Raw genomic sequence first — 24,957 nt, 5'->3', positions numbered from 1 at the left:
TATATATATATATATATATATATATATATATATATATATTTAGTTGTTGTTGTTCTTTTTTTCCTCTTCTGTTTTTGTTAAAAACAAATGTTGTATCAAAATACATCCATTATGTAAAATGCCATTTATAACCTGGAAAAGTGAAAAAGAATTTCAAACAAAATAGTAGTAGTCCAAAATTTACAAGTGTACAAAACCAAACAGACAAAAGCATCTGACTCCATCAGACAGAGGTCTCCGACTGTAGCTCCAGTACAAACTTGTGGGACTTGGGGTGGACGTACTCCTCGCTGAGTTTGAGGTGAGGGATAGCTTTGCTGGTGACCACTAAGCTGAAGTCAGATGATTTGAGCTGGAATTCAGAGCCGTGACGGAGTGGACTGGTGACCGAGGCTTCGCTGACCAGCGTCCACTGCCGGGTCTGCCAGCACTCTCTCGTGTACTGCATTGTGGGTCCTGTCATCAGATAGCTCTCCAGAAATGCCTAGCAGGGAACAACAGCACCCATATCTGTTCACTCATGTCTGCTAGTATTCTACAGTGATCTAATTTGATTAGAAGTTGTGTGTAATATCTGGGACTGTGTTTTTTTTTGTTTTTGTTTTTTTAAGACCAAAAATAACACGAGGATATATAATATGAGTTTTCATTCAATAACAGTAAGGAAAGTTTTAAATAAATATGTGTTCGTTTGCTTAGGTTAGAAGAAAACTGAGCCTAGTTTCTCCTTTATTTCTGTCACCTGATGGAGTTTGGCTTCCTTGCCACTGCCATCTTTTGGCTGGTTTTGGCAACTGAAAAGACACTTGTCTTCTTTAGAGCTTCTTTACAGCTGAGTTACATCTCGCAAAATCAACACTCATTGAACTGAATTAAATCAACATTGAACTGACTCAAGCTAAATAACTAACTACATTCCTGTCTTTGGGAGAATTGCAAATCCTAAAAGCAAATGCAGTTTGCACATTATGTTATGTCTATGTTTGTCTCACCTTTGGGGTCATGTTGTTTGTAATGCAGAATGCCAGGTGGGCCTGAATGCTGTCCATGCTGTGGCAGTGCTGCTGACGGGTGGTGCGCAGGTATTTCTGCAGTGCTCGAGCCATGGAGGGGAAGATGGCCTGCGCAGCCTCACGTGGATCCATCTCATCTCCTGGCGGCTTCTTTTTCTCCTCCTCCTGCAGCCGTCTAACATGCGTGAATGCCTCCTCTACTGCCACGACCAGCCTAGGATGGGGAAATGTTGCATATTAAGCAGCAGAAGTTTTCATTGAAGCCACAACTTTATTATTTTATTGAATTGCATGCTCTGTATCACATACTTGTTTTTCCCACAAACTCTGTCCCTCTTACCGTGCTTTGCGCTTCCGGACTCTTCTGTCATGCTCTGCTTCCTCGTAGTACAGCTCATTGTGGCTGGTGTCTCTCTGTCGGGCAGCAGCTGCTATTTTAGCCCGAGATTGAGCGGTTGCAGCATCACTACCAGCACCTGGAAAGAGAAAGATTAGTATTATGGGACAAAACAGATGTAATTCAATAAATGAAGAAAAAAAAAAACAACCTACAAAAAAATCACGTTGACACTCAGCTATATTACAAGAAAGACAGATACCTTTGCAGGTTATCATGTAAATGCGTAATTTAAAAGCGGTCATAATTAGGAAAATGACTAATTCATATAATTCACTAATCTTAATTGGTTTTTAAATTCATTGTCATTTTATCATCAGGATATTTCCTATAAGGCAGGACATATACATTACCGTTCATAAGTTTGGGTTCTGTAAGATGTTTTTTCTTTGAAAGAAATAATACTTTTTTTCAGCACGGATGCATTTAATAGATCAAAGTGATAGTCATGACATTCATGTTACAAACGATTCATATTCCAAATAAATGCTGTTCTTTTAAACTTTCTAATCATTAAATAATCCCCCCAACTACTATCATAGTTTCCACACAAGTATTAAGCAGCACAACTGTTTACAACATTGTAATAATAATAAATCAGTGTATTAGAATAATTTCTGAAAGATCATGTGACACTGAAGACTGGAGTAATGGTTGTCGAAAATTCAGCTTTGCCATTACAGGAATAAATTACAGTTTTAAAATATATGAAAATTAAAAGCTGTTATTTTAAATTGTAATAATATTTAAAAATATTACTTTGTTTAAATGCAATAAATGCAGCCTTGGTAAGCATATTTCTTTCAATAACATTATAAAAATCGTAACAAACCCCAAACTTTTGAACAGTACGGTTTATCTGCTGCAAAAAGATCACTGGCAGCCAATCACATCTTTACGTGGAATCAGGTTATGATGATCAAACATAATGCATATTAGCTCTGTGTGCATAATGTGGTGAACAGAATAATTTATGCATATTTATCCATATTCAGATCAGAGATATAATTAATAATGCATGACAAGGGCAGCGTGACTTTCCTTGGTAGCACGTCAGGTCTTGAGATCTCTTCTGTAGCTTAGTGAATCACCTCCAAAATCACTTAAATAGTGACAAATCTTGAGGCCACCCTTTCCTCAGTTGTTATTTGTGAATAACATAACAAAGACAAAAATAATAACTACATACACATAAAAATAAAAAGGAGAATCAAGAGGAACAAGATAATAAACTAATTTTACACACAGACAAAAACATGTAGTTGAGGACCATTTCAGAGTTCTTTGAAACCTGGAAAAAGAAATGTTGCATTTTTTTTTTAGGGTGGGTGGGGGGGGGGGGGGTGTGTTTGTGTGTTGGGGATTACTTCATAGTAATGCATTATTAATACTCTGACAATCCGTGCAAAGCATAAAGAGCTACACACTGCTGATTTTCATATACGTGCACACTCACACTCATACACACACATTCCTGGCCTGGTTCGATAGCCATAGGCACAAAGCAAGGTTTGAGTTCTTAAGGGGGTAATAATGATCCCAAGAAAGCACCTCTGCAACATGGTGTACGTCTATTTATTGTGCTAATAGTACATCATAAATGTCAATCAAAGAGAGAGAGGAAGAGAGGGAGAGAGACTGGGTGTTTTGAGATCTGGGGTGAGCAAGAATTATTGACTTGTTTGGAAATATTTTTTAAATATAAAATATAAGTAATTTAAGTAAATTTTAAATATAAGTGCAGAAATTAGTCTTCTTCAGGGCAGTCAAGACACGAGAAGGATTTCTTGATGCAATTTTTTTTGGAAAAGTCTGTGACCTTGTGCACAGTGTACAATGACTGCATGCACAAGCAAATAACCAAGACATGTGGAGCACCCTACAATTCAGTGTCTCAGTGAAAGGATTTCTGAATGTATTACATAGTCTGAACTTACAATCCAAAAGATAGCTTTTCAGTTTGGCTTTAAACTCTGCAGAAAGAAATGTTACAGAAGATTCATTAGATGTTGGTGGTGCCTGATTGACAAGCTTGCTTGTCAAGGTTTCTTTACCAAAACAGATTTGGAGAAATGTGGATCCACTGCAATGAATGGGTGCCGTCAAAATCAGAGTCTACTGATTACTACTGATAAAATCCATCACAATAATCCATGACTCCAGCTGATCTATCAACATCTTCTGAAGCAAAAAGCTGCATGTTTGCAATAAACAAATCTATCATTAAGATGTTTTTAACTTCAAACTATTCCTTCTGGCTAAAATACAACACTTCTATACATAATATCGCTTTCTCAAGTAAAAACAAAAGTCACATCATCTAAACCAGGAGAGAAATATGCACAGATGAAGAAGCACTGTTTACAAATGAAAACGGTCTATAACAGTTCTAAATAAATATGCCAATTGATTTTGTGAGAGGACAACAGTGTATGGAGTTTTTACTGGAGGAAATATTACCAAAGCTTGTTCATTCCACAAGACGTTAACTGATGGACTGAAGTCATGGGCATTACCTGTAGAATATTGTGATGTTTTTATCAGCTGTTTGACATTCTGATGGCACCCATTCACTGCAAAAAGATCCATTGGTGATCAAGTGATGTAATGCAAAATTTCTCCAAATCTGTTCCGAACTTCCGATGAAGAAACAAATTTATCTTAGATGCTCTGAAGGTGAGTCAATTTTTTGTGTGAATTTTGGTATTCCTTTAACAGCAGTGAGTCAACACAACAATAAATGTATTATGATTCAATGCATGCTTTAAAATGACATTTTAAATGAAATGCATTAAAGCCTCGTGTCAAATTGTACCGAGGTTTACAGATTATAAGGGTTAACATTTCATGTGGATAGCATTTTTCAGATTATCTTGTGCTGAGAAAGGTTCATGTTGAAATCTGACATTTGATTGGCAGTTTGTGACACTGATCTTTTCTGATACTCTAGAACTAATGTTGCATTACTTTTTCTCAGGACAATAATCTGTGGAGCAGCTCTCATTGCTGTCTAGGAGAAACATTTGAAATATTAAAGGCATCTCAGGTTTGATGCCTTTCTTATAGGCATTCCAAAGTAGAATTTCTTGGAACAATAAGAGTCAGATCAGGAAATAGACAGTGATTTTACACAGATTAAACTCACCATCTACATTATAGACTTTTAGCCCAGCCAGATGTTTAGCTGCCCTGGACTTTGCAGCCGTCAGTAGGGCAGGGTTGTGAACTGAGAAATCCTTGTAATAGTGCTCAAGAATTACCAGGGCTGCCCGCTGAATGCTACACACACACACACACACACAGAGAGAGAGAGCGAGAGAGAATGATCAGCATTGTAAAAACAACAACATCAACAACTTGTAAAATGGGTTTGGGTGTCTATTTAAACACAGGAACAGACAATCCTATCATGTATTTGATTAAACAGAGTCAGATAATAATAGATTTCATTCTGATTTGTGTGTGTGTGCATGCTGTCACTTGACACTGCGGCAGCACTGGATCAAAAATGTTCAGCCAATGAAACAATGAGAGCTAGAACAAAGGAAAGCGATGGGCAGGAAAGAGGAAGGGAGAGGGGAAGCAACGCAAGGGAAAGTAGGGAGTGTCTGGAATGGAGGGAATAATGGACCTTTTCCCCTTGGCCCAGCCTCAACTCATTATTAATGCATTAAACAGTACACACACACATACACACACACACACAGTTTTGTGTATATAGACAACCACATATAATATCTCAGCAAGAAAGCAGCTCAGCCATATAATCAATGCAATTACAGAGATGAGATATTTAATGTTCTGAAAAAAATATTTCCATGTTAATATATAAAGTTGGTTTGCAGATTTGATGTATAAAAACAATAAAATGATGTATAAAAATAGAAAAAATGGATCTTCCATTATCCTTAGGTTTCAATGAGCAATCTTCACTTCTAATCAGTTTCACTGTCTATGCTTATTTATTTGCTTCCTCGGATGAGCTCACTGCTTTCTAGATTCTTGAGCACATCAATAAAAAAATGGTTTTCTACAAAACTAGACCATAAAGATTATTTTCCAATGTAAAAATTTTTGCTTCTGTAGAACTTTTTAGTATTAGTTGGAACCTTTATTTTGAAGTGTGACTAATGACTTCCTTTTTCTATTTCCTATTAGTAACCAAGAGCATTTAAAAGACAGCATATTGAACAGTATTTGTTTTAATAAAGGTATAGTCACTGTAATCAGCTGGCACCTGAGCTGTCCCAGGTTGTAGTGGTGAGTCTCTCCATCGGTGGAGCGCACGACACAGAGAGAAAAGCAGGGCTGCAGATGCCGGATCTCCAGCAGAACTACTGCCAGGTAATGGGTGAACAGCAGAGCATCCACCAGTGATACTGCAAACTGCACTATGCCTTGGTAGTTATCGTCCTGTCAAGCACAAATAGTCAAGCAATAAGCCAGGGGAGGCAAAATGACCTGTACTAAATTCAGGGATGTTCTATAAAGAAAAGGCATGCTGTTTTATCTTTATTTTCAGTGTTATAAAATAATTTAATAATGTTTCAAATTAACACTTTTCAACAAGGAAGCTTTAAATTAATCAAAAGCATTGATTAATTGGCATTAAAGACATTCATGTTACAAAAGATTTATATTGGAAATTAAAGCTGTTCATCTGAACTTTCTGTTCATCAAAGAATCCTAAAAAAAAATGTATCATGATTTTCAAGATTGATAATAATACATCTTTACTGATGACCAAATCAGCACATTAGAATGATTTCTGAAAGATTATATGACACTGAAAACTGGAGTAATGACTGCTGAAAACCCAGCTTTACTTTCACAGTAATAAATTAGTTTAAAATGGATTAAAATAGAAGTTACTTTAAACTGTAGGTTATCAATATTTTGCTGTTTTTGATAAAATAAATGCAGAAGAGCATAAGATTGCTTTCAAAAACTTTTTTTTTTTAATCCTATCGATTCTAACATTATTAAATTCCTTAGCCTAATTATAGGTTACTCTATAAGTGAAGTTTGTAATTTCAGTGCCAATAGCGTCACCAAATAAAATAGCAAAAATAATGATCCACCTTCATAGGTGTACACATTTTAATATGACTTTGAACGTGGCTCATCAACAGCTGAAACTATTCATTTTATTTTAAAAAATGAATTTCACAATTCAATCACATTTCCACAAATCTCAACATGTTTCTCTCGATTCTTCATGGTCCATATATTTGCCTCTACCTGTGAATCCAAGATGCGCACTCCAAAGAACAGCCAATAGGAGAGCAGCAGGAGGAGCGTGAGCAACCCCAGCAGGGCGCGGAACACTGCTATCCGGGGCAGGGAGGCTCGTGCAGGTCGCACAAACAGCGCCCAGCCAGCCAGCAGCAGAATGAGGAGCTTGAAAGCCAGCGAGAGAAACAGGCCTTCACAGGCAGTATCACAAGCCTTCAGGCGCTCATGCCACATCAGCTTGGGCAGCACCAGGAAGGACAGAGGGGTGATCAGAACCAGCAGGCCCAGGAGGAGGGAAAGGGCCAAAGGAAGGAAGCGTACACATTTCAGTTTCTCTACTGGACCCTCCGTCTCCTTCCCGAAGCCAGCCAAATCCTCCTGAGACAAGCTGTGGTCTGATGTTCCAGTGACCGCTGTGGTGGTTTCGCCCCAGTTGTCGTCCTGTCAAGAGGAGAGAGGGGATAAGCGATATATCATACACATAAAAAATTCAACATACTCCTAAAAGCCCCGCTATCTCAGAGGACCAACTCCCAAGCCCAGCACTCAGGATCGATATTACAGAAAAAGAGACATTTACAGCTTCTGATTTGCCCTGTTTTCCATCCCTGATGGTGAGATGACAAATCTGCTTCACAGCTAATTCAGACAGACAGTACGGAAATACCCAGGTCTCCCTCATCAGAATATATTAATGACAAATACCCAAAACTCACATACATCTGCATATAAATGAACCTGAGAACTGAGAGACAGACTAACAACAAATGAGAAGTTTCTAACAGCAGGATGTCTGAGTGAATGTGAAATGCAGTGCAAATTAGAATTCCATTACAGATGATTCTGCACTAAGGATGGTTATTTATCTGCAAATATTTATATATTTATTTATGGACTTGTTTGCATATTTATGCATCTATTTGTATGAATAGAAGCTGTATTTTGTATGGTAATGTAGTTTAGTGAATTTAATCAGAATTGAGAAAGTTTTCAATTCATGTAAATGACAGCAATAATATTACCATAATAATAACAGACATAAAATACAGCTGCATGCAGCAATTACTGGGCCAACCATTGGCTATATTTACTAAGCTCAGTTCAATGGGTTTAGTAACAACTTTGCAATACAGCAGGCCTTGCATAACCTGGTATTGTTAGATTTTAAAAAAACCATGATGCACAGCTTCTGGGCCAAGGAAATAAAGAATAAGACAAATAACAAATACAATATGGGATATGCACATGCTGTATGTGATGAAAGAAAAGGGAGGGATTATTGAGAAGAATCAAATCTAAAAGTGAGTGCACATTGGATGGTTTCAGCTCAGAACAAAATAGAAAAAGAAAAGAATTTCCCTTTTTGTTACACAGTTTAGAGTGCCAACACTTGTGCAAAAATAACTTTGGGGGTCGTCATCAGAAATGAGGAAATGGCAGATGGAAAAGGTTAAAGAAGCAAAGTGCGTTTTAAAAGTTGGTGGAAACACAAACACGGATGAACATGAACTTTTGTTTTCTCTTTTTTAAATGGAGCATGTCAGATGAAGTTAAACGATCAATCTCTAAATTTGTTTTGCTTGCACCAGAGGCAACTACTACTGTAAAATACTGCAGTAATCATTATATATGTAATAAACACATTTACACATACATTTTTTAGCACTGAAGTCTAACACAGTTACTCATACATAAATTTACAATGAAAGAAAATTATTGCAGTCCTCAAAAGACTCACCTTATACTACAGTTAAAAAGGTCAGATCTTAGAACTGATTAGCAAATAATTGTTCAGTTTATTTGACCATACTCTTTGCTTTACTCTCCACCTCCTCTTTGACCCCTTAAATGTAACCACCTTTGCTACCATACTTTTGAGACTTAAACCTTTGAAATGACTGTCTCTCCACAGGTGAAATAAAATAATCACCTTAATAAGAATGTCTACTAGCAGGCTGCATCCTTCAGTAACAGCCCCTTATTACAAAAGTTAATGCAATAAGCCAGGTTGAACTGTGCAAACTGTTAGATCACACTGAAATGATCAGTAGTGATGTACTTTGAGTGACATCTTTTCAATGAAAAGAAACCAGTTTAAGCATTTTTTTTTAAACAAATGACTAGGTGCAAGGCTCAAAATGACTTTGTTTTATGAGCTAAATCTGAAAGATAACTGATCTGGATCAAACATAAACACAGATATTTGCAAAAAAGACTTGTTCCAAAGAAACTTGACACAACATTTATAAAGTGAGATTTTAAAAGAAGGTATTGTGTGAATGACCACCTTTTCAAAAGAGTATTTTGAAATATATATTTTATAAAAAATATATATATCTATATATATCTATATATATCTATCTATATATATATATATATATATATATATATATATATATATCTTTTTTTTATTATTTATGAGACCTTTGTTGATGGAATAACTCTTATAAGAGTTGATTCTTTGTGACCAGAGGGCAGACTATTGTGCAGCACTGCGGTCTGATCTGTTTCATTTTGCCCACAGTCCACGCTGCTGAATGTGCTTCCCCCACTGGGAGAGACAAAAGAAGCACACAGTGCAGCTAATGGTGTTTGCATGTATGTTAGCGTTCTGCTGGACTCGAGTACAGCTCATTTCCCTCTCACAGAGCCACAGTCTGAGCTGTCCCACAGAAAGAAAAGCAGGAAGAGAGGGAGTGGTAAACAAGTGTGAGAAACTCCTGCACCCCTCTCCTCTTCACCCTCCATCCCTTTCCTCTAATTTTTTCCCCAAAAATAAACCTTCATAGGCGCATTGCTCAGGCTTAACACTCCAAATCAAAATGAGTATAACAAATAAGGACATTATTACAGAATTACAGACATGACTAACAGCACAATGACGTAAAATTCTGTTCAGTAATACTTGACAGCATGCATCAGATACTTGTATTGAACCCAGGGCATTTCTTTTTAATAAAGTAGTTGGCTTTGAAAAGATTATTTCTCATTATGACCCTGGCCTATTAACTTAAATAAAAGGCGATATGAATCAAAGTCAAACATTCTTGAGCGAGTGAATCTGGGGTGAAGTGGAGGAGGGACTAAAATAGACATTGGTGACGAGGCTCTGATAGAGGCCAGAGTGCCCAAAATAAGGTCTGTGATTAACACAGGCTCAAGATATTTTCATATTTTTTCTGTGATGTAAAATATCTCAGTAAAATCTCTCTGTGATTTTTCTAAAAGCTTTTACTTGTTGGGGACATAAAACCACATCATGCTGAACAGCTGTCTCATCTACTATTCACATTTTACAGTTTCATTGTGTTATCTTGTAAGATTCATAAACATTTGTTCATCAATTTTTATATATAAATCCTGTATTTCTATCCTGTTTTTCCCCCTAAAGGAACCAGGGTGATGCTTACTTCCAGGCTGACCTACAAAGATTCGTCATCCATGCAACATCATTATCAGACAACATCAACATATGCTTGCAAAATACTGGAAAGGCTTAAAGATGAAAACAATGGTTGAAACAATTGATATATCTATGTAGCCTTTGAATTTCAGCCAATCAAATTACAAAGCCAAAGCTAAATCTTTTATAAATAATAAAAAATATACACTAGCAAGAAAGACACACTCAAACAAGGGCACAACAAGGAAACATAAACACAGACCCTTTCTTAGCAAATAAGTTATGACTTACATGCTTGCTATTTCAAGTCATTCTGTTCACTAACATCTAAAGTTTCCACGCTGGAGAAAACGATCCAGAGGCCCAGACTGAATGTGTGTTTTTGCTCCTTTATATATGAGAGATCTGCTGTTGATCTACAAGAAGATAAAAACTGTCTGATAACTATGACATTTTGTTATTGGCATATAAAGATCTGGTCATCTAGTGTATGAGTATCATTTTATTCAGCATTGATCTATAAAATATAATGCACTGAAAATCCAGAACTAGGTCTGATCAATCAGAATTCCCCCATGTCTTAAAGTCCTCTCAAGCAGAAATGTATAGTATTTAAAGACACACACACACACACACACATACTTGCACAAATTAATGTAGACAGACATGAGGACCTATAAAAACTTTGTATGCCTTTTGGCCCTGAGGGGGAGCCAAGTAGGTCAGAATAACTGAGACCCAGTAGGAAGTACAAAGTGGCGTCCTTTCATACTGAGATGTATGTCACTCCTATTTTCCATATCTGTCTATACCACAAAACCCTCTCCTTAAACACACACTCACAAACACACTTTACCCTTGAAGTCTGTCGTTCCCTTTTTCATGGTCTCTCTTATAAATATTCCAGCAGTCACTGCACCTTCCCTGTGACCTGACTGTTTTCTGTATATATGTGTCTTTATATAAATCAAATGCATCTATGCCACTGTATAACCAATGGTAACCAACATCATGGGATAACTCATATATACATTTTAGGCCTGTTTCACACTCAAACTGCTTGCTCAAACTGCATGCTCACAACAGATTTTCATCACAGAGATTATTTTTGCAACTCTAATTGTGCTGAACCGTAGCAGAAAATACACTGAAAACACCATACATTTTACTATATTAGGTTTACAATGTTAGCTTCTATAAAGAAACACAATAACAGAGTCAGCTACTTGACATTTGACACAAATACATCTATCTGCCTTCCCTCAGTTTACACATTGACAGGCACCTGAACACTGCAAATCAGTAAATCCGAGTGAATCTAGATATGACAAGTTTATAGAGTTTGGGCTCCATTGTAATTTAATTACTATTTGGATATTAATGTGATCCACCTTGCTTAGAATCACATATGTTATAATTCTGAACTGCACACACCTAATACTCATTGGGGTAAAGCAGAAATGATTTTATGTTCTGTATAAAGCTGCAGCTCACAGTCTGTGTGAAAGCACAATGTGAGCATGCTATTGCTGTTTACGCATGCGGTGTGAAACAGCATGAGCTAAAAAAAACACTAATGTGAAGCTTGTAATTTTGATAAAGAACTACTGTACATACACAAATAACTCATTAGTTGAGCTGTAAATGACTCTAGATTGCTTCTTTTTTTAAGCTAAAGTTCTGAATATTGCTTTAATCTGTTAGAACACTGAGCTTTTCACAAAAATAATTCTCTGAGTCTGCCAGCAGCACATAGCATTCAATAAATATAATGCATTTTTCTATTTTCTGGAACATGTAGCTGTCTGAAATCCCTGTTATCCTCTTTACTCTGTTAACTATGACCTGTTTGTTTGCCGAGCTGGAGCTCAGCGGTCAGGATGAAGCGACTGCCCCATCACATACAGTCTCATCATATATATTTTGCACAACTATATGTGCAATGCAACATAAAAAAAAAAAACTAGTTTGTATTAGTGCATCTATACACTGTATGAATAAATTGATGTGCATGTGTTACTATTTTTTTGTGAGCTTGCAAACTGCACAATGAGTGAAATAAGGATTAGAAAATTATTGAATAATAAATACATCACATTTATAAGACATTTTAAAAACTATGTGTGGGTTTTGCAAATGTTTTTAATTCTCTTATGTTCACCAAGGCTGATCAAAAATACAGTAAAACAGTAATATTGTGAAAAAGATTATACAAATTTAAAAAAACTGTTTTCTATTTTAATACAGTTAAAAATGAAACAAGTTATTATCGCGTTAACCTAATGCCGACAAATATTTTATTGTGCATTAATGCAGTTTTTTATTATTATGAAAGTCCATTTCTCACTCGCTCTGAATACACATACAGACAAATCATGGGTCACAGGAGAGGATGCTCCCGATCAAATTATTTAGGCTAAGCATCAGCATTCACAAACCACTGTCACTGGGAAGTCGTGGCCTAGTGTTTAGAGAGTTTGACTACTAACTGTAGGGATGTGGGTTCGAGTCTCAGGCTGGCAATACCATGACTTAGGTGCCCTTGAGCAAGGCACAGAACCCTCAACTGCTCCCGGGCACCGCAGCATAAATGGCTGCCCACTGCTCCGGGAGTGTGTTCATGGTTTGTGTGTGTTCACTGCTGTGTGTGTGTGTGCACTTTGGATGGGTTAAATGCAGAGCACAAATTCTGAGTATGGGTCACCACTTTGGGTCACATACTTTGCTGTATGTCACGTCACTTTCAACTGTTATTTTTAACAGAAAATAATGCAACAAGCTCTTAATCATGACTTTGGAAAACAAGTTGTAAATAGGAAGTTTCCACGTAGCACGTGTAGCGCTCTCATTCAGCACAGTGGAGTAAATCATTTTGTTAACTTTGTAGTTTATTATTTTGAGTTGTATGGAACGGGTAACACACGTCCCTCTCACAATATATTGCTTTACAGATCTATTGCTTTTACCGCTCAGAAATATTCACGCAATCATGCAGCACGTATCAGAAGATCTGCACTCTGGCTCAGTTAGCACTCACGCTCACTCAACTATATAGAACTGAACCGCGCTCTTGACCGCCTCTATCAACCGAGCCAGAGACTGTTAAATGTAACGATTACACTTGTCGAACAAACCAGGCTTTGGGTGTCAAATGTGCTCCGGCACAGTTAAGATTTCCTAGTGTGAGCACAACCTAATTATTCTCCTGCATCCCGCACACACTCTACCCGCCCATCAAGTGTTGTCCCGCGCCACACTCTGCTGCGACGGGTCCCGCGATCGTGCAGGTCTCTAATAGGAAGATGCCTGTTGTAATGTTATGATCAAGGCTCTGGACTCGGAGCATAACTTGTTTTTCTATAACAAACTATAATATTTTTCTATAAAAACCTTAATGTCCCGGAAGTTACAAATGGCTTGTTTTATATTTAATTTAATTACATTGATGTTATAAGTTTGAGATTTAGGCTACAATAAATGTTTTTTACTGCTACTATGTAAAACTGCTGTAAAAAGCACCTTATTTGTTTAAAGTGTTTGTAAACCAAATGTCATTACACTTCTGTTCATATAGCAGTAGGCCTACTTTTAAATGAAAAAAGTGCACAATACAATACTTTTGAATGTATTATTAGTTTTGTGCATAACAATGCGATTAAATGTGATTAATCGCAGACAATAATGCAATTACTCATGATTAAAAAATGTTTAAGCGTTTCCCAGCACTAAATAAAATATTTATTATATAAAAATAGAGAATGTATTATATCAAATATTGTTTTATATATTATTGATTACATTTATTACTTTCAAGGTCACAGTGATAATGCTCACAATCACATTCATTCCTTTAAATATATTCAATGTCTGACTCACCTGGGCGTCTGTGGGGGCGGAGCTTTGATCCGGCTGATGTGGCTGAGCTGACGATGCACTGATGGTGACATTTTTGTCTGAGCGGCTGCTGCTGTCTCGACTGTGTGACTTGTGCCGATCCCTGCTGCTGCGTTCACTGCACGAGAGAGAAACACACAGCGACGTATGTGAGGGAAACGCTGTCGCCATGGTGATGGGAGCGGGGAAACACACTCAGACTAATGACAGGATAACCACCATCATCATTCTCCCTCCTCATCCTCTCACTGACACACGCTGGCTTCCTCTAGCACTGTCTCGCACATGCACTAGCTGGAGCATCTGGTGCAAACTGGGTTAGAGGCAGTGAGCTGTGACGACCCTAATCCAGGCACAGCGTTCTCTCTCTCTCTCTCTCGCGCTCTCTCGCTCAGTCTTTTTAGTCATCGTAGCTAATATCTGATCAGCCTTAGAATAAAGAAATAGATAAACAAACAAATAAAGCACACACATCTATCATTAGCATCAGAGATAGATATCTGACTCTGAGTAATTATTGACATTAGCAAATAACTGTTTATGTTTAATAACATACTGCTTTCAAAATGAAGCATGAAAACGATATTGTTTCTTCAAGCATTGCCATAGTTCTTCTGGAATTAGCCTGTCTGAGTTTTTTCTGTTTCCTGTTTCCCAGACGGACTGGACAACGGTGAGATCAGTTCTTTGTGTGGAGCACTGGCTGGTGTCAGTCTCTTTGTGCATACAAAAATCTCACTGAATTATTACAATTATTGGCAATAGGAATTTTTGAAAATGTAAACTGATATTTCCTGACCTACTGACACACTACAGCAAAGGATAGAAAGACTAAAGACTTTTGCACACTACTGTGTGTGTAGATAGATAGATAGATAGACCCACCAGCTGAAATCTACTCAACTTCAGTTTTCTAAAGTAACTCTGATCATGTTAGATGAGCATGATGAGAGAGAATGCATTATGAAGATTAGAAGAAGGTCCTCTAACTGTTATGTTTAGAGACAAGTTGACACCACCCTTATGTTTTTAAAATGCCCGCTTTTCTTCAACAGCTAGTCATCACAGACATTGAGCCCCTGATGCTTTACTCTAATCCTGGAAAGCCTGGGCCTGTTAAATTATAAAACATGTCTACAACTGAGCCATATGGACTAAACCTAACAGCTGCTCCAAAATACAACATAACTATTATAAGAATCAAATTTTGAACTAAGAATTTTGGGGAAAAGATTCACCTCTGATTGTCCACCATCTACAATAAGCACAGCCCTGGAGATTGGGGTATATGAGGTGGGAAAATACGTACGTTATCCAGTAAAATATAATATAGTATAACTCTCTCTCTCTCTCTCTCTCTCTCTCTCTCTCTCTCTCTCTCTCTCTCTCTCTATATATATATATATATATATATATATATATATATATATATATATATTTATATATATATTAGCACAGATTCTTTCATTCACTTATTATAGCTGCAGACCCTCTGTTGGTTCAAGTTGGTTCAAACCTCAACCAGATCTCCGATGGCACCACACCACTTTCTCTAATTCTTCTTTCTTTTCTAATTTTCTACAAATATTTAAATGGCCTTCACTAGGTGAGGGTGATTTCGCCAAGTACAACATGTTCCTGGGTCAACATCCTTGTCGATCCTGGAACAACAGACCAATCAACCAATCAGATTTGAAATATAACTTTTCAGGAAATATCTGTTTTAGGCTTAAAATCAGGGTTAGGTGCTTCTTCACCCTTGTTAATCAGCTATCATTACCCACTGAGTTAAAGAATAAATTAATGTTTAGGGTTAGGTTTAGGGGTAGGGACTGGGTTAAGTCTATATTTTTGGACAGTAATGTTGATCCAGGATCATCTTACATGGCAAAATCACGGCGACCCTTCATACTACATATATTTGCTTTGCTTTAAATAGTGCTAAAGGTCATGGCACTGGATTTCCGAAGAGATTTAAATGCAATCAATGAATAAAACAACAAAGCCTTTGCCCAGCAGTGTGGAACTACTCAACTCTGTGTATTTCAGTATTCTAAATTCCCTGCAGCAAGCATGGGATTGTAATTAGTAGTTATATAAACTGGGTGTTGATGATGAATGGGAGAGGCAGTATGACAGCCTCTGGTGAAACATTGAGGTGTCCGTCCCCACCCAGACAGCATGTGTGTTGATGTAAATGTTCAGCTTCATTTATAATTTGGAAGAAAGAAATAGCTGAGCTTTCCCACTGATCCAAGGGAAACTGGCTAGATGAGTGTGTGCTACAACTTATAGATATATGCAGAAAGAGAGAAAAAAACTGATTTAAAATGGTGTGTGAAAACATTTGCACATCTTTTATAGATCATTTTTGCTTTTTCCATAAATATAAATGATAGATAAAATGAGACTTAGTACTGAACAGACAAAATGACAGTAAGATGTGGAGATGATAGAACATTAGATAGAACACAGAGATGCATTAGAGGGAGAAGGAGAGTATGGTGTGTGTGCATGCATGTGCACAGACAGTTCAGCCCTTTACCTCTGCTTGTTTGACCCACGTGACCTGCTGGAGTGGTGGGAATAACCAGAGTGGATGGAATCTGTGTCCATTGTAATACTAGCCGTGCTGTGACTGGTTTAACGCAGCAGTGGGAGGAACGTGGAGACCGTTAAAGTGCAGATGATCAGGACATACATGAAGCTGTGCAAGATGACAGGATCGTTTCTAGGGGCTTTCTGCTATCAAACATTAACCTAAAAAGAGAGAGAAAGAAAGATTTTTCAACAAATTAATACATCAAATTTTTTATTTTATTTTATGTTTTATAATTTACATCATTTAATTCAGAGCACGAACACAGACTTTAAAAAAAAGTTAGGGCTATCTCATGTTAGCAGTTCAAAAAGTAATGTGTTCAATTCCCAGGGCAAGCAAAAACTGATAAAAATGTGTATCTTGAAGGCAATCAAGAGTTCACGGACTGCAACAATGCCTAAAGCACTGTAAAGCACCTCTGCAGGCAAGATCAATGTGCATCTGTTTCCGTACTATTTAACTTTAGCCAGTACAGAAGCCAGTCTAATACTGTAAATGTAGCTCGCTTGCCTTCTGCTTCCTCCTTCCTAGTTGGAATATATCTGCTAATGATAATTTATTAAAGACTGGAAGGTATGATCCTTAGGATATCAACTGTATTTCATTAGTATTCAGCTATTCCTTTTCATTACTATGCCCACAGACCCCTCTCACTTGAGCTGCTGTGGAAGCTATTTTTCTTAGCTGCTCTTAGCCGAGTTTCTTTCTTTCTTTCTTTCTTTCTTTCTTTTATTTAGCTTTTTTGGTCCTCAGTTTTCCACATTCAGGGAATTCTGACTGATCTGTTTCGTGGTGTCACTTTAAATTTGATCTTTGAAATTGTGAGATTATATTACAGCAAAGCAGACATAAGCACTTTCCCACACCGTTCATACACATTTAGTCTAAGCTTGCTAGCTAGTTATGGTCTTCTAGCTGCTAAAAGACATGCCAGATTGCATTGTATTACCAAAGGGATATTCTGATTGGTTGGTTATTTAGCACCCAGAGTAGGGGCATATCAAAGTGGTGTGACTCACAAGCCCTGGACAAAAACATAAAGAGTTTGGAGAAAAAAGCCTTTGAACCATCACACTGTCATTAAAGAGTCACATGAGGCTAGCAAGCAGTGAGTATCAAGGCTTTATACTGAGACTTCCAGCGCAGACCATGTGCATTGATTTATCCGCTCATAAATTACTAATTTGGAGTGCACTCACGCTCTAGTGCCACCTGCCATCTCAAAGCAAGCAACCAACACACCAACACACTCACAAATACACACCTATAAGAGGATTTACAGGTCTAAAAATTAGATCCCAGCATGGGCAAATTTATTCCATCATAAGTCACTCGCATTAAACCACGATGGAATTAAATTCTGCAATTTACTTTCTGCTTCTCACTCCCTGCAACATTCATATATGTTTTGGGGGCTTCATTTAATTCATTAATTTGTGACAAACTATTAATCAGATTCAATTTTATTTAACTGAAAATTTAATGAAATACCTGTTTGCCTAAACAATGGAAGACAGATTTTTGAAACTTTATTTTTGTAACTTACACTGAACAGAAATTGATTTAATACAATTAGACCAACTAGAATTCACTGCACTTATTCCATGTGCCTGCAAATATTCACTCTAGCTGTAAATATCTGTTTTCTTTAAGACTTATCATAGAAACCTATAAAAAATAATGATCAATCAACATCAGTATAACTTATGCAGGCATGTGGATCATTCAAATTTTTGAACTTGTGCTTTTTTTTTTAGAATGGGACAATTGTCTTAATCGCTAGTTTATCTAAGAATACAGGTAAATATCTCAATGTTCTTGATCAATGTGTGGTATGTAGGTTTGCCAAGATAGCACTGACCACTTTCAAGTCTTCATGACTCTTATCAATGGGAGAAATCTGACCTGGACAAGAACACATAGCATTCCTCTGGGGTTACCTCATAATGCCCTGAAAACACACACACACACACACACACACACACACACACAAAGAATTCCTCTAAAGTTACTCCATGCACTCATATGCACTCGCAGAAAGTGTATCATGTTAGGGAGGCCGGGGGCTTAGTATTTTTTTATGTTATTATACCCCATTATAAAGGAGAGGAAAGCAGTTACAGCCAAATGTTTAATAACATCAAACATGTTTCACTCTACTTATCTCGGTTTTGGCACTATGTGTCAATCCATTAGTATTCTACAGACAATTTAGAGGTTGTTGCATATATCACAGGGCAGCACATGCCAAATAAATCTCTTTTGTTGAAGCAGGAATGCAAGATTTTGAAGACTTTGATTTGTGATCTGTCAAGATAAACTGTCTAGAGGCAATTGAAACTAAAATCTTCACAAATTTCATTCTATTCATGCAATACACAGATTCCTAATTCAGAGTGAATAGTTTTCTAATCTTACCAGGCTTGCTCTGTTGACTTCAATCAGTTTTCAGAGTTCTGATAAACAATGAATTGGAAAAAGAACAGCAGACATGTTCAGCTTATTTCACAGGCTTTTTTTTATATTCAAGAATATAACATTTATCACTTGTATTTTAGATACTGCATCATTCCTACGTGTTCACCATACATCTTAGAACAGTATTAACCAGAAATACGCACACAGATAGACTGCATATTGAGGAATATCTGTTATTTTCAATTCTTCAAAATATCTTCAATCAGGGTCCAATCTCAAATTGTAAAGTTCTTCTAGATCCGGGTCTCGCCTTACAGTCTCAGACAGACTGCATTCTATTTCTAAAGTACTTTGATAATTGCAGATGAGCACAGTTATCTAAACCATTTCATTCAAAAGCATTTTATGGTTGGAACTGCTTAACTTTTGTCTCTTTTCAAATCAACTTTGTGTTTGAAGTGAATGCTCCAATAAATGTAGAAGCTTCCTTTAATAACCAGTGACTTAGAATTTCAGTCTTTTTTGTCACACATTGGTTTCAGAAGACTTGCAAGACAGAGTATGAGTCACATTTGCAATACTTTTGTGTACTTAAAAGCTCCATATTAACTGTAATTTACCTAGAAATGAGCAACAAGCGCATTTTCTTAAATGGCCCTTTTGTTTTTTGAGGCAGAAAGGAAGTCAGTAACAGGAAACAGGAATATTTTGACGTCAGCTGATGGACATTTGCTATTAGAGCATATAGTCAGAATCTAGTGCTAACTGGAGCAGGAGAGTCCCTGGAGGCTTTTGCATTTAACCATCAAAACTCAGATTTTCACAGCCATTACACCTACAGAGCTAAGACACACGAACACACACATCATTTGACAGAGAGGCTCAGCAAAGCCGCTAACATATGTTCACAGAGCTGAGTAATGCATATCTTATACACTCATGCAGAAACACACATGCACATGCAAGACTTTCACATTTGCCCTAGAGGCAGTCATGGATGATCAAAGGCAGAACAATAACATTTCTTCACCTACTAAACAAGAATACAAGAAAGAGAGCAGAAAGAATGAGAGCAGGGGGAACAGCGAGAGTGAAAGGAGCAGTATTGTACTGCTATATATGTTAAATATGATGTATGAAAACTAATTCTCTCTCTATATGTAATTGTAAAATGTGTAAAAATTTATGTCTTCATGTAATTTTTAAGTCATGTCAAATGTTAAATAGCCAATACTGCATATGTACTAATATTATTCCTAAGATCATTTTAAATGTAAGAAAAATCTAAATAACTGGAGATAGTGCTCATGTGGGTGACACAGGTTCTATTCTATCCTGCAATGCATGCCATTTCTCTCTTTTCCTAATAATTTCCTGATATTCTTTTTATTTGTCATGTAAAAATGCAAAACTCCAAAGTAAATCAATAAATAACAAGACAATTTTCCACTTTGCCACTTGCCATGTATTCAACACACACTGGCTCGTCTTTAAGACAACTACAGCATTTTCAAAAAAGTTATTGGAATCACAAATATGTAAACAGGATGTTTGTGTGTGTGCATTTATATTATGGCAAAATGGCCAGAGAAAAGGAGACTGACAGCAAGTTACAGTAGTGCAACAGAAAAACTGCATTACAGAACCTCGCTCTCTTTAATCTGTGTGTTGAGGCCTGATGGAAATTAAATAATTGTGTCAGAAACATTGGTATATTCTATATTCTTTATTTAGCCATCACAATCCAGCCCCATACAGAAGGCTATCCTGAACTTTCTCTCTTTCTCCAGCTGTGAGTGCAGTCCATCTCTAAGAAAACAGATGTTGAGAAACCACTGCACACACACCCACAAACAAGTATAATCACAAATGCTGCTGTTTTTTATTTATTTATTTATTTATTTATTTTTATGTGTATTCCCCATTTACTAGACAGGCTTTCATTTTTAAAAGCGTTTCATTCATGCGCTTGTAAAACATGCAGCTCTCACACTTGCAACCTCAGCTACAAGGCACTCCTGAAGTATTTCAAGTATTTGGATGATTATATTGTTTGTCTTGACATGCAATCATATAAACACTGCACTTATCACTTCTAGATCTTTAAAAGCCCATGCAAATACATATACAGGTTTTGTGTATTGTCCAGATTGCTGCCAGCAAAACATTCTGAAGCTTCTACCAGCCATTCAGAGTGATACACGGTATATAAAATAAAATAAATTCCCCATTGCTCTTCATCTCACAATGAAAAACACCACATTCTTATTTGGTTAGCATAGTGATTGCAGCAGCTAGGGCCAACACATAACCTCTAATGACACATTTTACAGCACTTTTTCCCAGCAGTTTAACTGTTATAAGGATTGTTAACACTCCCTTCCCTGGGTGCTGCTTGAGGAAGCCTTTGTTAGAAGGCAATGGATACTAGTGTTATTATGCTAAGGCACTAAGTGTTGAAAGGTCAACATATGCTGTGATAGACAGTATATAATTATATTATGAAATTAAAACGGAGTGTGTGTGTGTGTGTGTGCTTGGGAGAAAGAGAGAGTTTCTGAACGTCTTATCAAGCCCAGTGTTTTCAGGCACCATGCCTTTCTGTGTTCTTCCTTGCAATGATTTTTTTTTTAAACAATGAAACATTACACATAAGAAATGATCCCATTCTCAAGACATGCAAAGAGTGTGTTGAATGCGTGTGTAGCAATAGAAAGGCGGTTTATAAATACATTACAGGTACCCAAACAACAATGGGGAAGCCTTGTTCCTTTGCGGTGTTCTTCAGATAAAGTTTAGTGTTGTTTTAGCGTATGACAGTGTAAAACTTTTAGACAGGCCAATGCATAATTTATGTGCTGTCAGATATAAAATGCATGAGTTGTACTGACAGATTAAAAGCCAGCATTTGCAAGACGTTTTCTGTTCTGTTGTTTTCTGATGTGCAAAAGACATAAAATATCTGCTTTACACGAAAGACTGCCTCATTACTTATTTCTAGCGTTTCAAGAGGAGAAACACTTCCACTTGCAGAGGTTTCCACTGTTTATCAGTCAAAACCACACAGCATACAACATAGCAGAAGTGCACATTCTGGAAAAACACCTGTTTGATAAAATGTTACTAACACAATTCTAACTCGAGTTTAAATACTTTTTTAGGTCTTACAATTCAGTCTCCCCATGGTATCTTTCAGTTCACATCAAGTTAAGACACCTGCATCTTAAGAAAACTGTAAGCATATGCCCAATAAAAATTAATTCACATCACCTTAATTTTGACAAGATGCTCTATGCACTAAACACCAACCTTAAAAAAAAATTCAGCACACATACATCTGCAAGATGTCTGTTTAAGATTGCTTCATCTGGAAAGCATCTGCTGTGTACAAACATCTGATATTAGATTATTAGATGTCAGTTTTACATAGTACATCTTATCTTAGAGACATAGCTTAAAGGCATCTTCAGGCATCTGAAAGTCAGTGTTGAAGTAAAGAAGGTAAAGTCAGCCAGAAATCAGTAGAATAAGCACATGCGTATAGGCATGGTATGGAAAAGAGGAGAACGATTAATCATGACTGCTGACCCCCAAATATCCTTATATATAATAATCAAGATTTCGGTCAGAGATAAACCCTTTTTTGTCATGATTATTTATAAACAAAAGAAAGACAATTAGTCAATCAGGATTAAGCTGAACATATGCATCAGTTTACCCTCTTACTGCATCAGATCCAGCGCAATGTGAAAAGGCACAATGATCTGTCATTCCTGCAAGCCGTCCGTTGTTCCCATGCGGACCACGCACTCAAAACTAAAATCATTCGCTTTGAAATTGAACATATCCGTTTCTTTTTGCAATAATGCTAGAGCAACCCCCTCAGCAAAAGTGCAGCATGTAAGGAAAAAAACAGGAACCGCAGGAGGTCATAAATCGCATGTAGCTCATGGGCGTTAATGATAGCGTTGCGTTGGGAAGATCGGTTCATTCTAAAGAATCGGTTCGCTCGGACGTATCATCTCAATGGTACTTTTGAAAGACGATTCATCAATTCGTTTTATAGATCATAGCGCTTCGGATGTTTACGTGGTTTTTGTAGATAAATACATTTTTGGTCAAATGCTTTGAATATTTCTACGTTTTCCAAACAAGTTACATAGCTAGGCCTACATTAGGCTGTTTTTGTTATTTCCATTATTGTAGCCTAACTTTAATGGTAGCAGTTTTATGTGAAAATAAATAGGCTCAATAAATAAAAAACATTCTGAAATTAAATATTATAAATATTAAAATAATAAGAAACTCGAAAAAGTGTGATCGTATAATAAAATAAAATAAAAAAGAATGAAGTAAAAAATACGAGAAAGGTGCTAGCACTTATCTGAAAATATTATATTTTATAAAAATACATTCTTTAATAGCCCTTTATCTTTCAATTTAATTTACAATTCATAATCAATTGAATTAAACTGCATGCTTAAATTTAATAAAATTAACTATATACTACGAACTAATATGTTTTTCAATGGTCATTTAATTGATTAATTATATTAATATATAATATCACTATTTTCCCCAGTTGCAAATCTAGATTTAGTTTCCTCTTTATGAAATGTTCTTTGTCCGTGAAATCATTTGCGCCGCTGCTTCGAGAACTGCTTTCACAGAATCATTCAAACGAACCGACTCAAAAGAATAATTCTATAACGAATCGGAAATCTAGGCATGGTTACACCACCCAAGCCAATGGAATGCCAACCATGTGCTTTAAAGAGGGGCATCACTGCCTCTAATACACCCGATCATCAAATAAATAAACCCTCTATGTGGTGCGCGCGTGATCCACTCATCAGCAGCATTTTTAAAGGCGAGTCGATGTCCCCAGACCCGAGAATAATGATCGTGAGGAGTCATCCCATTGCACATTAAGAAAATCTGCTGTTGCTGTTTTTTTTCTTTTATTAGTATTAAAGGAAATATTTCAGAAAATGTATCTAAACGTGTAATTTGTCTTAATCTTATTGATTTTCACATTAAATATAACGGGTTATCTTTGACGTCTCGTCAGAAAGCATCACTAATGGTTTCTTGTTAACACTGGCATAAGGGCTATAATCAATACACTATGCGCAAGGGCTTAAATCTGTCAACTGGGAAACTGGGCGTGAGAACTTTAACAACATGCATCCCAGTGACTTGGTGCCAAATGTGTTTACTTGTATTTAGATCAATGCAGTGAGCACAAAAGAATAGACAATAGGTAGCCTACAGAAGAAACTTACCCAGCGGGTACGCCAACATCCCCGATAAAATGACTCGATGCTCAATACCCAGATTTACACACTATCAGGCACTGCGAGCATTCTGACGGCAGTAATGATAGTATCCTTTACAGGCGGAGCACACAAGGCGATGCACCCTGGCAGAGGAGGAGTGACCGACTGAGACTCATTACAATGTGCTGCGCTAGGGGGAGTTATCGCCTCTAATTAGACGTGCACTGGTACAGGAATGTTTACCACAAAAATGAATAACAAACGTGAATATTTTTAACAGTAAACTTTATATATATACTGTAATTATTATTTATCACCTCACAGTCATCACTGCTCTATGCTGATTCAGCATTCAGCATTGCTGAATTAGACGGGAAATTTCAGTGACTCTTTTTGCAAGTTACATCGTTTCGCCAATAGGTGGCGACAGAGAACTGTCGTGAGTCTTTGAATCATTCCTTCAAGCGATTCGTTCAAACACACTTCTTAATTTAGGAGCACATCAAGTCGACCTTCATTTTGATTATGCCAGTGGATCATTCACTGAACACTCATTCAAGAACACAAAAACAGTGATTCATTTAGGAAGAAACACTTATGTGTTGGTCTAAAACATGCGGTTGGATTTTATTCTGATTTTGTCTTCCTTTGATCTGTTTTGGTTCTGACATGTTTGCCAATTGTGTCAAAAATGTAAGTTACTTAAGCTTGTTTGT

At 36.9% G+C, this 24,957-nt stretch overlaps 1 protein-coding gene across 2 annotated transcripts; it reads right to left on the bottom strand.

The window, feature by feature from the left end:
• Positions 1–24: 24 nt before the first annotated feature.
• Positions 25–24,393, bottom strand: LOC128019938 (vang-like protein 1). 2 transcript variants are annotated; one of them, XM_052606311.1, is made up of 9 exons: positions 24,248–24,393; positions 16,488–16,702; positions 13,925–14,060; positions 6,652–7,086; positions 5,648–5,823; positions 4,556–4,689; positions 1,354–1,489; positions 993–1,227; positions 25–484 (listed from the first exon to the last, which is right to left on the bottom strand). In XM_052606311.1, the coding sequence occupies exons 2-9, from the start codon at positions 16,556–16,558 to the stop codon at positions 224–226; spliced, it is 1,584 nt and encodes a 527-aa protein (XP_052462271.1). In that variant the 5' UTR covers positions 16,559–16,702; positions 24,248–24,393; the 3' UTR covers positions 25–223. The 2 variants fall into 2 exon arrangements, with proteins under 2 accessions (XP_052462271.1, XP_052462272.1); XM_052606312.1 differs by lacking the exon at positions 24,248–24,393 and adding an exon at positions 22,681–22,889.
• Between the last annotated feature and the right edge of the window lie 564 nt (positions 24,394–24,957).

Source organism: Carassius gibelio, chromosome A9, assembly GCF_023724105.1.
Source record: "Carassius gibelio isolate Cgi1373 ecotype wild population from Czech Republic chromosome A9, carGib1.2-hapl.c, whole genome shotgun sequence".
Taxonomy (NCBI): Eukaryota; Metazoa; Chordata; class Actinopteri; order Cypriniformes; family Cyprinidae; genus Carassius; species Carassius gibelio.
Note: the sequence above shows the minus strand (reverse complement) of the source record. Positions and strands in the feature narration are given on the sequence as shown.